The sequence below is a fragment of the Hyperoodon ampullatus genome, assembly GCF_949752795.1.
Source record: "Hyperoodon ampullatus genome assembly, chromosome: 13".
NCBI classification, from domain to species: domain Eukaryota; kingdom Metazoa; phylum Chordata; class Mammalia; order Artiodactyla; family Ziphiidae; genus Hyperoodon; species Hyperoodon ampullatus.
In genome coordinates this window covers 70,147,277-70,161,667 of record NC_136926.1, presented here as the reverse complement: position 1 = coordinate 70,161,667, position 14,391 = coordinate 70,147,277, and the positions used below count along the sequence as shown (strand labels likewise).

The window sequence follows — 14,391 nt, the reverse complement described above, 5'->3', positions numbered from 1 at the left end:
ATGTAAGCTCTGAGGGATTTTGGTGTTTTGTGACTGATACTGTACCCAGCGTACGGTCAGTACCTGGCAGATAGTAGGCACTCAGTGTTCGTTCAGTGACTGAATGAAAGCTGCATGAGCTTTCGTTATCATACATGAATTATCTTGTTTGATCTTTATAAGAATCTTATGAATAGTTATTGTATTTACCCTCATTTACAGATGAGGAAAGTGACCTTAGAAAAATAAAGTCTTTGCTTCTCAAATTGGGGCATGAATATCTCTTGGGGATATGCAGAGCCACAGAATTGAAATGATACTTAAATGATCAGTTTTCTTTTTTTTCCTTTTGTGTTTGTTGTTGTTTTTTTAAATTGAAGTATAATTGCTGTACAATATTATATAAGTTACAGGTGTATAATACATGATTCACAGTTTTTGAAGGTTACTACATTTATAGCCATTATAAAATATTGGCTGTATTTGCCATGTTGTACAGTATATCCTTGTAGCTTATTTTATACCTAATAGTTTGTACCTCTTAGTCCCCTACCCCTATATTGCCCCTCCCCCTTCCCTCCCCCCACTGGTAACCACTAGTTTGTTCTCTGTATCTGTGAGTCTGCTTCTTTCTTGTTATGTTCACTAGTTTGTTGTATTTTTTAGATTCCACATACAAGTGATATCATACAGTATTTGTCTTTCTCTGTCTGACTTATTTCAGATAGCATAATGCCCTCCAAGTCCATCCATGTTGCTGCAAATGGCAAAATTTCATTCTTTTATGGCTGAGTAGTATTCCATTGGAGGTGTCCAGTTTTGTTGAAGCATTTTGGGTAGGAGAGCAACATTTTTACATTAAAACAAACATGGCTAATTTCTAAAATAAAATGCAAAATTTGCATGCATTTTAAAGATAAAATGAATCCCCTAGGTGCTTTTTATAGAATATGTACAGTTCTGAACTATCATACAGTTTCAAAGCTAGGCTGAGGAAAGTGGTATTTAGAATATATAGTTTAAGTTCCTGCTGTTCAAATCTAGGCTGAGGAAAGTGGTATTTAGAATATATAGTTTAAGTTCCTGCTGTTCAAACTATGCTATGTGGAGGCTTAACATGGTATACACAGCATGGGTGGTTTTAAAGGAATTATTTCTGTATCCTTAGGTTCTGAGAATGTACCTGAGATAGAGGTACAGGTTCTTTTTTCCCCAGTTCCTCTTCCATAGTCAACTCTCTCCCATTTTATAGAAGAGTAATACTCTTCTTGCTTGTGTGCAATTTTACCATGGTATAAAATGTTTGACCTCCAATAAAGGGACAATTTGAAATATTGGTGTTGATACTGAGAAAATGAATGACTTGGTAATAGTCAAGTCTTTCTACTAGTACAGTTCTTTGCCCGCAATAAAATTTACAGAGGACTTAATGTAGATGTCAATTATTGAAATTTTTGATGGTTTGCTATGTGATATTTTGACATATAACTCAAAAGAAGCCCAAAAAATTGACAGACTAAAACTATTCATTTATGCGAACAAGGTTTCTTAGTATTATATCTATCAAAAAATGAAGAATAGGAATAGAATCGATATTAAATCTTATTCTATTCTAGCAATTAGGACTATTCATCTAAGGCTATGGAGTTAAATTTTAAATAAAAAATTTTCATGTATAGTTTTTATCTCTTATGTTTAATAATTATTAAAATGTATAATTTACTATTTTTGGTCAGTTATATACTAATAATTGTAATAAACCAGAAAAAAAATTTTTTTTATCACTAAGAACTTTAAGGTCACAGAAAGTTAAAAAAATAACTTTATGATGTATAAATGATTAATTAAAGGTTTTCAAGTTTAAAATAAGAAATAATTCTGGGAATAGAATTGTTCAAAGGGAAAAAGGAGTATAATAAATGTATTGAAGATTTTGTTTATGTGTACATGGCTGATGGTGGGTATATTTAGATTCTGTTAGCTACATTTAACATGATGTAACAGTTTATTATTAAAGTGTCAGTATTTAAAATACCTTAGTAAGCTCATCCGCCCCAACTCTTTTTTTTAAATTTAATTTTATTTATTTTTTTTATACAGCAGGTTCTTATTAGTCATCTATTTTATACATATTAGTGTATACATGTCAATCCCAATCTCCCAATTCATTCCCCACCCCTGCTCCCCAACTCTTTACATTAAAATGTGAAATACTTCAAAATGTAGGTGGGGTATATATATTTGCAAAAAATTTTTAAGGGTAGGAATGAAACAGTATTTGAAAACGACCGGTTTATGAAACATGCTCTGCATCACCTCTTTAGTTATCCTCTTTTCTAGCCTTAATCACATTAGATCACTGAAAGTTTACACAGTAATCCGACCACACTGGTTTAGTCCTTTTCAGATTCATCTTCACTGAGTTGTCCTTTAAATATGTTCTTGGCTTTTATGGAAGGTCATTGGAAAAAGAAAAAGCATTTGAAGTCTGCTAAATATTTGTTCTGATGTTAAGTGTATTTAATTTTTTTTCTAGGTTTAATACCAGGACAGCTTTTGTTTTCCTCATTAATTTGTATGCTTCCTCCCTTCTTTTTTTTTTTTTTTTTTTTTGCGATACACGGGCCTCACACTGTTGTGGCCTCTCCCGTTGCGGAGCACAGGCTCCAGACGCACAGGCTTAGCAGCCATGGCTCACGGGCCCAGCCGCTCCGCGGCATGCGGGATCCTCCCGAACCGGGGCACGAACCCGTGTCCCCTGCATCGGCAGGCGGACTCTCAACCACTGCGCCACCAGGGAAGCCCGCTTCCTCCCTTCTGAGTGTGATATCTATGTAATTTAATATTTCTTTTTTCATCCACACCCCTAGAAAGTTCAGATCCACATTTGATGCTCAGCTCTAGTATCAATCACTGTTAACCGTTTCAAAAGGAAATTTGTTTTCTCCTTGATTTTTAAAAATTAATTTATTGCGTATTTGTCCTTTGTGAGTTTTAAGAGCCATCTCAGATATTTATTGGAAGGAGATGAAGTAAAAGTTAAAAAAATTTTTTTAAAGATTTATTTTTGTATTCATCCTAGGGGGACAGAATAAACCCTCAACAATTATTTGAGTTATTTGAATACTTCCAGCTTAATATACACATTATTATAAAATACATTAAATTTTGATTTGAGCGCTAGCCTGTATACTGAGAAGATTTATCAAAGGTTGGAAACTTTATTAGAATGTGTGTGTTTGTCAGTTTAGTTTTATGATATAAGGAACTTCTATTTTACTTTTTCTTGTATTGAAAGGGAGGATTTCAAATACATGAATAGCTTTAACTTGTCCCATAAAAAAAGTGTTTGCTTTGTAACTCCTAAGTTCATGGCAGATTGGTAGTTATTTAGAAAAACTCAGACAACAACAACTGGGCGTGAATTAACAGTGACTCTTTGACAGTCAGGGGAGAATGGTAATAAAATTTACTGTTTTTGTGACAGTTTCTGGGAAAACCAGTTCGTCCAGCTTCTCAGATTATTCTACACGATACTGCTGTAGAATACAAAATTAATTAGTAAAAAATTATTTCTGTCTTCAGAGCTTTCAGACCAGTTTAAAAGAGAAAAAATAATAAAAACCAAAATAAGATCAACAGAAGAGCAAGGCAGCACACTCTTGAATAATCTCATTCCATGCCACTGGGATATGAATTGTCTCATTGTCAGACAATGGAAGTTAATGGTATATTTTGAATACTTTTAGCCATAAATAAATTTTTATTAATTGTACCACAAACATAAGTTAATGAAAAAAATATCAATCTAACCATTGTAGCACAGGTCGTTTTACATGTTCCATGCTTCCTTCCAATCTGTGTGGATTCAGGATTTTATTGTTTTGAATAGTTTAGGCTAGTCTGTGCTTCCTCCAGTCATTCTTTGTAACAATGAGAAACTTACAGGCTCGACTGTGTTTGCTCATACAAACAGTTGTTATATACTTCTTTGTCTACTGATGCCATCTTCGTTATAATACCAGCAGAGTTTATTGTTCTTTATTAAAGAACAAAAACATTAAAAACCAAACAAGATATTGTTTAGTGGAAGATACTAATTATAACTAATTAGTGACAGGATAAGTTCTTCATAGGCATTTATGTATTAAGCTTCTTTAGGATTGAATATTGACTATGTTATAGGTTGGATGGCTTCACTTAGGGCCTCAGAATGCTCTAGATGTCATAAATCAGAGGGATCCAAACCTGCGCATCACAGAATTACCAGGAGAGCTTTAAAAAATACACATTTCTGGGCCTCACACTTTTCAGAGATGGCATACTAAGTGGTTATTTTGCAGCCTGTTGGTCAAGTTTCCACACCTCTAAGTTTTTTGGAAAACCATAAAGATAAGAAAGTGAAATGCCTGAGAAATAATATTAGAGTTATTAAAGATGAATATGTCTCTTAAAGGTAAGCACATACATGGGGAGAAAATTGAGTGCAAGAAATGACAAGCATGCCCAGTAGGTACAAAAGATATTGTGTGTGTGTGTGTGTGTGTGTGTGTGTGTGTGTGTGTTTGGGGCTGGGGGTAGAGGCATATTTAATAGTCCAAATAATACTGTAATTGTAATAATGATCAGATTAATTTATTGTGATCCTTACCTTTCTAGTCATCCTGATATTCTTTAAGCAGAGATCACAAACTCAGTACCTGTAGGGCTCAGACAGCTTTGCAAATGTGAATTGAAGACTTTTGCAAAAGAACAAACCTTGACACCTCTAGTGGCAGCCATTACTAATCAATAATGGCCTGCTTGGCCACATCAGTCCAGTATTTCTAGATCTTTGAGTTTTTAAGAGAAGCTAGAATTCTGCCTTTTATGTGAATTTTATTTGTAGATGTTGGCTTAATTTACTAAGGAAACTAAAAACTGAACAAAACACATCTATGGGTTAGACCTGGTCTCCCCGCCACCAACTTGCAGTCTTTGTTTTAGAGCAGTAGTTGTCCAAGTGTGGTCCCTGGACCAGCATCAGCATCACCTGGACCTTAATAGAAATGCAGTTTCCCAGGTCCTACCTCAGACCTCCTGAATCAGAATTTCTGGGAGTGAGGCCCAATAATCTGCTTTAATCAGCCCTCTGGGTGACTCTGCTGCATGCCCAAGGTTGAGAACTGCTGTTCTGGAGTCTCAAAGTTGATATAATTTTTATTTGGAGATAGTTATAAAAGTTCATTGAATATCTTGTAGATGATTTATCAAGTATACTTCTATACTAAAATTATCTGATGTGTATTGCTTTCAGGTGTATTTGAGCCTTTATGGTTTTTGCCAGACTCAGAATACACAGTGATTAAATCACATTTTGTTCTTTTTCTTCCCCTTTTTCCTCGCCTCTGACCCCACCTGATGTTAGAGTATTTCAAATGAGCTTAATAGCAATTCTGTGCCACATTTGCTTTTCATTAGAACATAACAATTTTTTTACTGGTTGATTAAAAATATATAAGTATATTGCTTGCCCTTCTGAAACTTCAATTTTCATTTTTTTTAAAAAGCATTAAATGTGCTATAAAATATTAAAGAATATTTCCTTATTTTATTACATTTTTCTAAATTGAGCTCTGTGGAATTACAACTTTCATTTCTAATTATCTTTTTTTTTAATATAAAAGGGAAGGTTAACCTTTGTGGTTTTATGTAAGCCTGGCCCCCTGACAGCTCATGAGGTTATTTATATTTTAATGGCCAAGTGTGCTATTAGTTTCCTCCATTCTCAGAATGTAGAAATGACTGCTTTTTGATTATTGTCCTGAAAACCCTCCTTCCTTTTGTGTAACCTAACCTTAAACATATTTGTTCACCTAAAAGTTCCTAGTATCTTGCTAATCAAATTAATTATGAATTTTAATATAAAGAATTTTCTTACATTTAAAAGAATACAGAAAGCTTTTTATTATGAGAAAACTTTGCATAAGTCTTCCATAATAAAGTGATTAAAGTGTACTCCAGAGTATTTAAAATGCTGAGATTGAGAAGTTTGGAATAATCCAAGTTAAAGTAATACATATTGAATTAATAAAAATTCATCTAATTGTATTTATATATAATATTTATTAATTAAAACGCACTTATATCCACAGGGTAAGCCAGACTTGAATACAACATTGCCAATTAGACAAACAGCATCAATTTTCAAACAACCGGTAACCAAAGTCACAAATCATCCTAGTAATAAAGTGAAATCAGATCCACAACGAATGAATGAACAGCCACGTCAGGTAAGGATCTAACTGGTTCTCCAATCTTATTTTTCAGAAAATTCTGGTATCTTTACCAGATATAGTTCAAGTAAACTCTGGTTAAAATGGAATATATTTGGAAAGAAAATTGTTTTATATCCTAGGCTGTTACATGAATGCTGGAGAATAACTCTGATAAGACAACATTTAGGTAAAATGTTTTAAGAAAAAAATTAAGTTAATTAAAAAATCTAAAATTAATTATATGGACTCCACTTTTATGCTTTTGTGTGGTAATGTACGTCAGACTTGGTTCTGCTCTTCTTAGTTTTTTAAAGATTATCTTTCCAGGGATAATATTTCCTAAGGGGATGAAGCATGCAGTTTGTGTTGCTTAGTTTAAAAATATTTTCTATTATTTGGAAACTACTTTTTGTTCTGATTTCTTATTACAAGAAAGCAGTCCCTCCCCTTTGGAAAAACAGAAGTAAATAAACTTTGTCAATATGGTATATTGTCTGGTGACTTCCATTTTTGTAAAAATTGCATTTATTTTTCTCTTCCTTTATTGTTTCAAGCTGTATTCCACCAGAATCTTTTCTTAGAAAAAAAAGTATTATCTGAAAGGCCTCCCTGCTGCTTAATAATGCCACTTAGCCAGGGGAGGGAGACTTGACAAAATGCTTAAACTTTCCAAGTAGTCTTGCTCACTCACTCCCTAATTGTGGTCAAAAAGTTTAGGTACTTTGTGAAATTTTAGTAGCAATTGGGGTGAGGGAGCGGAGGGAGAAACATCGGTGCATTTTTTCTCTCCTTTCTCTGCCTCCTCCCACTTAAGGATTAGAAACACTGATTTACCTACGGCCAGTATCTTTTGCTCTCGTATTCCCCTTTTAGATGTCTCACTCCACCTTTTCATTTGAATTTTGTTTTTCGCTAGTCCCTCAAGTGTCTCATCTCCAGACTTCAAAAAGGATTGGGCCAAAACTTTCAGACAGTTGCTCTAGAAGAAACTACATAAAGTAATTCAGTTCCCACATCCTCTGTAGTGTTTTTTCCTCTTCAGGTGAGCCAGGAAAACAGAAGATATTTGGAGCCACATTGGATCAGCATCTTGCTATAGATGTCTCAAGATTTGAAGTTCTAAACTTGCTTTACTGTTGGTCCCCAAGAGATTCAACAGGGGCCATGTAAGTGTATCACATCCAATATAAAAGATGCGTACCTGCATGTGCCTTTAGGCTCTTGTCACCACTTAGGTTTTCTTTGGGCCATTCAGCTTTCTGTGCCAGGCTTTTCCCTTCTGTTTTACTACTGCACCCAGTGATAGCCACCAAACCACCGGCAGTTTTAGTATATTCATTCCAACAGGGAAGGAGTTCTGCCACTCTGAACTTTGCCTGCCTTGACAGAGCCATTCCCTGATTGTGTTCTTTCTTAGATACTGTCTAAAGTCTTGAACATCTTGTCCTTTGGCTTTTTGGTGATGTTAAAATCGTTTCCTTGTAAAGATTTTTATTAATCGAAAAATCTGCAAGTATATAATTGGGTAAGAAAGTTTGCTTCAAAAAGCCCAAAAGATAAAGAAAGTGGAATAACTAATAATATTAGTTCCATGTTGAAAATCTGAGTTGTCTCATTGAGAACAGATGGTATTTAGTAAATTTTATCCTCATCTTTTCCTTGTCAAATCATTCTCAATATAGTCTGTGAACAAATACTTTGGTTAAAGACAAACCGAGTAGCCAATTATGGTCATTTTAACAGGAATTTAATTGTTTTCTGCACTTAAGTTCAGTCACAGATTTTAAAAACAGTAGTAATTATATTTACTGGGTGTTTATCTGGTTGTAGAGATATTGGCAACCTAGAGTTTTAAAGCTGAAGTAACCAGATTAGTTGCTTCTTATTCTTTGGCATGTTGAGTAGTTGTAAGTTTTCCTTCTTTAATTAACGTTTATGAGATTGTTCTCAAGTGAAAAGAATATGTCAAGAAAGCTAAATCATCTCCCGCCCCCACCAAAAAAACCCCACTTATGTCATTTTAACCCAGATCTTTTGAGGGTTTTTATCTTCCTTCTAGCTTTCAGAGACAGGAAGTGTTAAAATTATTTTGGAGGTTACTTCTCCAAATGTTTACACTGTTTTTCACATTATCCTCTTGTCACCTGACAATTGGTGCTGGACGTTTTTGATTACACTAAGACATTAGTTGTCTCTCCCCCTTCTTTATCCTGAACGTAAGAATTGAGATAATATTTGACTACTGTCTCACTAACAGGATTTCAAAATATAGGACTGTGCATTGAGTACACGCAGGAAAATATTAAAGAGACAACTTTGGTATTAATGTTTTTTTAAATCATGATCTGTCATCCTGACTATTCCAGTTTAGATTCAGGTTTTTAAGTAAAGGAAAGATGTTGATTTAATTATATTTTGACATACATATGGCAGATGACTGCTAGTGAGCTATTATTGTTGAGGAGATAGTTGGCATAAAATACATAGGCAAAAATGATTATTCCAATTTTGCTACCTTTTGCATAGCTTCATTGAACTAGATTAGTAATATAAATTGCCAAATACTTCATTTGGAGAAGTTATTTTGATCATAGAGTAAATAAATTAGACAATGAGGTTTCTATTTTTTTGAGGTTCCTGCAGATAGGTTTTTATCTTAACTGTATCACATTCTTTTAATAAGATATTCAAGCTAGTGGTATTGTAATTCCTTTCGGAGTGTTGCATTTTGAGACCTAGAACTAGGATTTGATTTTTAGATCTTTTACCTTGAATTGGTTTGAAGTGATTAGATGTGAAGCAATCATAGAAATTCATAATTCTGTTTTTATATAACAAACATCATATGCCTAGTTCTGTCTAATATGGCAGTCTAATTTGAGTTCTATAAAATATATAAATTATGAAATTCTAATGTACTGACTCCTTGAAAATGCCTTAGTTTTAAAAGGGCAAATTAGGGTATGTAAACAAAAGTGCATTAAACAGAATTCAGCAGTGATTTCTGCCTACAATTAAAATTATAAGGTAGAGATGGCATTTGTAAAATCTGGTTATGATAGGGTAACTAGCCAGCCTGTTTTATATATACTATTGGCATATTTAACATGTACTGTCTTGTCATTAGATTAAAAAGAAATCTTGACTGGGGTGGAGGGAATTCTACCAGTTATAAGACTCTTATCCCAAACAGTAAGATCTTTGAAATATCCTTATTTGGCCAGATATGTAAAACATGCCCCAAGTTCTTTTTAATCTAATTGAATAGTGATTTTGCTGTTAAGGGTGTCTTTCCTAGCTTCCTTCTTTCAATATATGAAGAACTCACATATCTGCTTCTTTCTTATTTCTTTAATGCTGTCATCTTTGACACTTTATGGTCTCTTGCTTTTTCTCTTTTTTTATCCTCAAATCAAAGAAACTTCATCTTTTGAGCCATTACTTTTTCCTTTTAATTAAAGCCTATAGGCTTTAAGTGTTTCTGATAGTCTTTGAATATTAATTACATTTCTTACAGAATATTCTTTTTTTTACCCAAAAGTAAACATTTAAATCACCGAAGAAGTGGATTTAAATCTTCCATTTGATCCTAGATTTTTTTCTTTTTATTTTGTTAGCTAATTCTTTGTTCAAAGGATATGAAACTTTCCTTTACTCCCTTCCAGAATGTCTTTTTTTTAATGATTTTTTTCCAGCTTTATTGAGATGTAATTGACATCTAACATCGTTAAGTTTAAGGTGTACAATGTGACAATTTGATACATGTATACATTGCAAAATGATTACCAGAAAAAAGTTAGTTAATACATCTATTACCTTACATAATTACCTTTTTTTTTTTTGTGGTGGTGATTGTGAAAACATTTAAGATCTCTCTTAACAACTTTCAGGTGTATAATACAGTGTTGTTAACTGTAGTCACCATGCTGTACATTAGATCCCCAGAACTTATTCATCTTATAACTGGAAGTTCATACGTTTTGATCAACATCTCCCCATTTTCCCCACCTTCAGCCCCTGGCAATCAGCATTCTACTCTGTGTTTCTATGAGTTTGGTTTTTTGAGATTCCACATATAAGCAAGATCACACAGTGTTTGCTTTCTCTGTTTGACTTATTTCACTTAGCATAGTGACCTCAAGTTTCATCTATGTTATCACAAATGGCAGGATTTCTTTCCTTTTTATGGATGATAATATTCCATTGTGTGTGTGTGTATATACATATATATATATATATGTATGTATACACACACACACACATTATCCATTCATCCATCGATGGACACTTAGTTTGTTTCCATAACTTGGTTATTGTGAATAAAGTTGCAGTGAATATGGGGGTGAAGGTATCTCTTTGAGATGTTGATTTCATTTCCTTTGGATATATAGCCATAAGTGAGATTGCTGGATCATATGGTAGTTCTATTTCTAATTTCTTGAGGAACCTTCAAATGTTTTCCATCATGGCTGTACCGATTTACATTCTTACCAGTAGTGAATGAGGGTTCCCTTTTCTCTACATCCTTGCCAGCACTTAAATCTCATCTTTTTGATAATAACCGAGAGTGACTATTTTTACATGTTAGAAGAAACTTTCTAGGTGAAAGATAAATTTTTAAAATGTGTACTTTAAAGACATAGTGTGTGAAAAGTTTATAAAATATTTTAGTATTCAGTTATTATAACCCTGAAAATTGCTGTTCATTCCAGGCATTTTAACATTTTCTTCTTCCTAACCCCTGACTGTTATTTCTAGTTTAGTCTTTAGTATAATGCTTTTATGATTAAGAAATAGATAAGCTAAAGCACAGAGTCATGGAGGATATTATCTTCCTTGTCTCTAGACAGATAAATTGGCTGCCTGGGCAGAAGAAATAGATGATATGTTGTCCAGTATTATTTAAAAGCATTATTCTGGGTGATGTTGGAAAGATGCCATGTATATATACATACTTTTTTTTTTTTTTTTTTTTTTGCGGTACGCGGGCCTCTCACCGTTGTGGCCTCTCCCGTTGCGGAGCACAGGCTCTGGACGCGCAGGCTCAGCGGCCATGGCTCACGGGCCCAGCCGCTCCGCGGCATGTGGGATCTTCCCGGACCGGGGCACGAACGCGCGTCCCCTGCATCGGCAGGCGGACTCTCAACCACTGCGCCACCAGGGAAGCCCTATACATACTTTTAAAACATTCCACCTAACATTGTATTATACACATTTAATCCATGTTTTATATAATTTGTGTGCTATAATTTTATAATCAACTGTATATTATTCCAAAAACTGTGCATTGTACTAGCATACAATTTACTTTATCATTTCCATATTATTTCCAATTTTTCACCATTATAGGTAGTACTCAAGTGAGTATCCTTATGTATGTAAGTTCCTTCCTATATTTTTCAATATTTCCTTGGGCTAGATTCCCAAAAATATAATTAGTATGAATATTTATGATTTTTGATACATACTGGCAAGTTGATTTCCAAAGACTTGTACCAAATTAAAAGTCTATTGACAAATTATCTGCAGTTCAGTTTCAGCTTACCTTCTATAGTATTATTATCAATATTTCTTCTTCTTGGTAGTTCATTATATAAAAACTATTTCATTTTAAATTTGCACTTATTTGAATATTTGTGAAGTTGAACAGACTAAAGCATTTGTGTTTAAATTTGTAAGTGAGAAATGATTAAAGGATTTGAACAAGGAAGTAGCTTTTTTTTTTTTTTTTGCGGTACACGGGCCTCTCACCGTTGTGGCCTCTCCCGTTGCAGAGCACAGGCTCTGGATGCACAGGCTCAGCGGCCATGGCTCACGGGCCCAACCGCTCTGCGGCATGTGGGATCTTCCCGGACCGGGGCACGAACCCGCGTCCCCTGCATCAGCAGGCAGACTCTCAACCACTGCGCCACCAGGGAAGCCCGGAAGTAGCTTTTTTATTATCCCTCTGAACTGAACTTGACCATATCTTGTGACCTAAAGCTAATACCAATATCTGTGCTTCCCAGATACATTCCCTCCTACCTTCTCAGACAGCTCACTCAATGGATTATGTCAGCTACCTTTCATCTTCAACTTTTTCTAAACTGGCTTCTTCCCCAAAGCATTTAAATATATTCATATCTTCCCTATCTTAATTTATTTATTTTACTCTGTGTTTCCTTTAGAATTCATTTTCTTTCTTTTCCCTTTACAGTCAAACTTCTTGGAGTTGTGTGTATTTACTATCTACTTTACCTCTTAGTTTTTATATCTCTGAAATACTACTTTTGTTCTCACTATGCCACTTGAACTGTTCCCATCAAGATTATTGATGATCCTAATTAAACTGGTTGAGTAAACTTCAGTCCTTACATTACTTGACCTGTTTTAGTATTAGGCACTCTTGACTACTCCTGCCTTCTGAAATACTGTCTTCTTCTGTGACACTGTACTCTCTTGGTTTTCCTCCTTCTTTGTTTTTTCTCAATCCCCATCCTATGTTCTTTCTGTGTCTATCTTTCAAAATGGTGGGGTTTCCTAGGGAATACTGTGCATTCTTCTCTGTATGTAGACCCTCCATGGGTGATTTCACTCATTGTCATGGCTTCAGTTATCATCTATATGTTAATGATTTCCAAATTTACATCTTTATCCTGAGCTTCAGTTGTTTGTATCACTCAGTCTACTAACATTGTTTGCTTAGAAGTCTCACCAGTATCTCTAATTCATCTTCCCAAACTTCGCCATCATCCTTTCAAACCAGCTCTTTCTTCTATATGCTTTATCTCACTGTATGTACCACTGCCCACTTGGCCGCCTAAGCCAGAAACGTGAGCATCATCCTTGACTCTTCCCATCTCTTACCCCCAAATCTAATTAGCCAACAAGTCCTGTTGACTCTACCTCCTAAATATTCACTTGCTCCATCTCTCTACCAAGTAACTATCATTTCATCTCTCTGCTTCTTGTCTTACTTTCTTCAGTTCTTTCTTCATATTGCATCCTGAAGATCTGTTTGACATAATGGTCTAATAGTGTTATTCTGCTGAAAACGTTTTGATGATTCATGTTAGTTTTTAGGTCAAAAAAAAAACTAAACATGACTTTTAAAGTCAGAACACCTAACATAACTTACAAAGTCCTTCATGATTTGGCTTTTATGTATCTCTCTGGCCTCACATTCTTCCCTTGTTCTACAACTGAATCATGTGAAACTGCAGATTTTTGAATGTGCTATTCATCTCCCCCTCTGCACCCTGCCCTTGCATTCCCTGATCATATTTCATGCTGCTTTCTTTCCCACTTTAATTAGCTATTTCCTACTCATCCCTCAAGCCTGAACTTAGATATCACTTCATCTGTTCAAGAAACCTGATTCATGAAGTCTAGGTTTAGAGACCCTCCTTAGTGCTTCTCCTTTCTCGTTTTCTGATCATAACTGTATTAGTTGTTCATTGCTTTATCCATAGTGTCTCCATTACGTCAGTGCTTAACACACATTTGTCGAATGAATGAATGAGTGAATTTTTTTAATTCAAAAATCATGAATTGAGCCCTCAACTTGTGCCAGGCACTTTTCTAAGTTGTGGGAATACTGCAGTGAGCAAAACCAAGTCCCTGCTCTCATGGAACTTACTTTCTAGAGTGATAGGGAGAGAGACAGATAAATACATATATAATGTGTCATGGCATGGTAAATGCAATGAAAAAAAAAACAGAGGAGTGAGAGAATATATGGTCTTTGAAAGAAGAGAAGCATGGGGAGGACATTCTAGACAGAGGTTTAAATTTATTTATTTTATTTTTGGCTGTGTTGGGTCTTCGTTGCTGCACACGGGCGTTCTCTAGTTGCGGCGAGCGGGGGCTACTCTTGGTTGTGGTGCCTGGGCTTCTCATTGTGGTAGCTTCTCTTGTTGTGGAGCACGGGCTCTAGGAGCGCGGGCTTCAGTAGTTGTGGCACGTGGGCTCTAGAGCGCAGGCTCAGTAGTTGTGGTGCACGGGCTTAGTTGCTTCGTGGCATGTGGGATCTTCCTGAACCAGGGCTCGAACCCATGTCCCCTGCATTGGCAGGCGGATTCTTTTTTTTTTTTAATTTATTTATTTTATTTATTGATTTTTGGCTGTGTTGGGTCTCCGTTGCTGCGTGCAGGCTTTCTCTAGTTGTGGTGAGCGG

At 35.1% G+C, this 14,391-nt stretch overlaps 1 protein-coding gene across 2 annotated transcripts in view; it reads left to right on the top strand.

The window, feature by feature from the left end:
• The window catches only part of MBD2 (methyl-CpG binding domain protein 2), a 70,563-nt gene that overhangs the window by 22,314 nt on the left and 33,858 nt on the right, over positions 1-14,391 (top strand). For both annotated transcript variants that reach the window (XM_079718118.1, XM_079718117.1), the window contains exon 3: positions 6,114-6,251. In XM_079718118.1, coding sequence (XP_079574244.1) covers positions 6,114-6,251 — 138 coding nt within the window. The remainder of the gene's footprint in view (positions 1-6,113; positions 6,252-14,391) is intronic.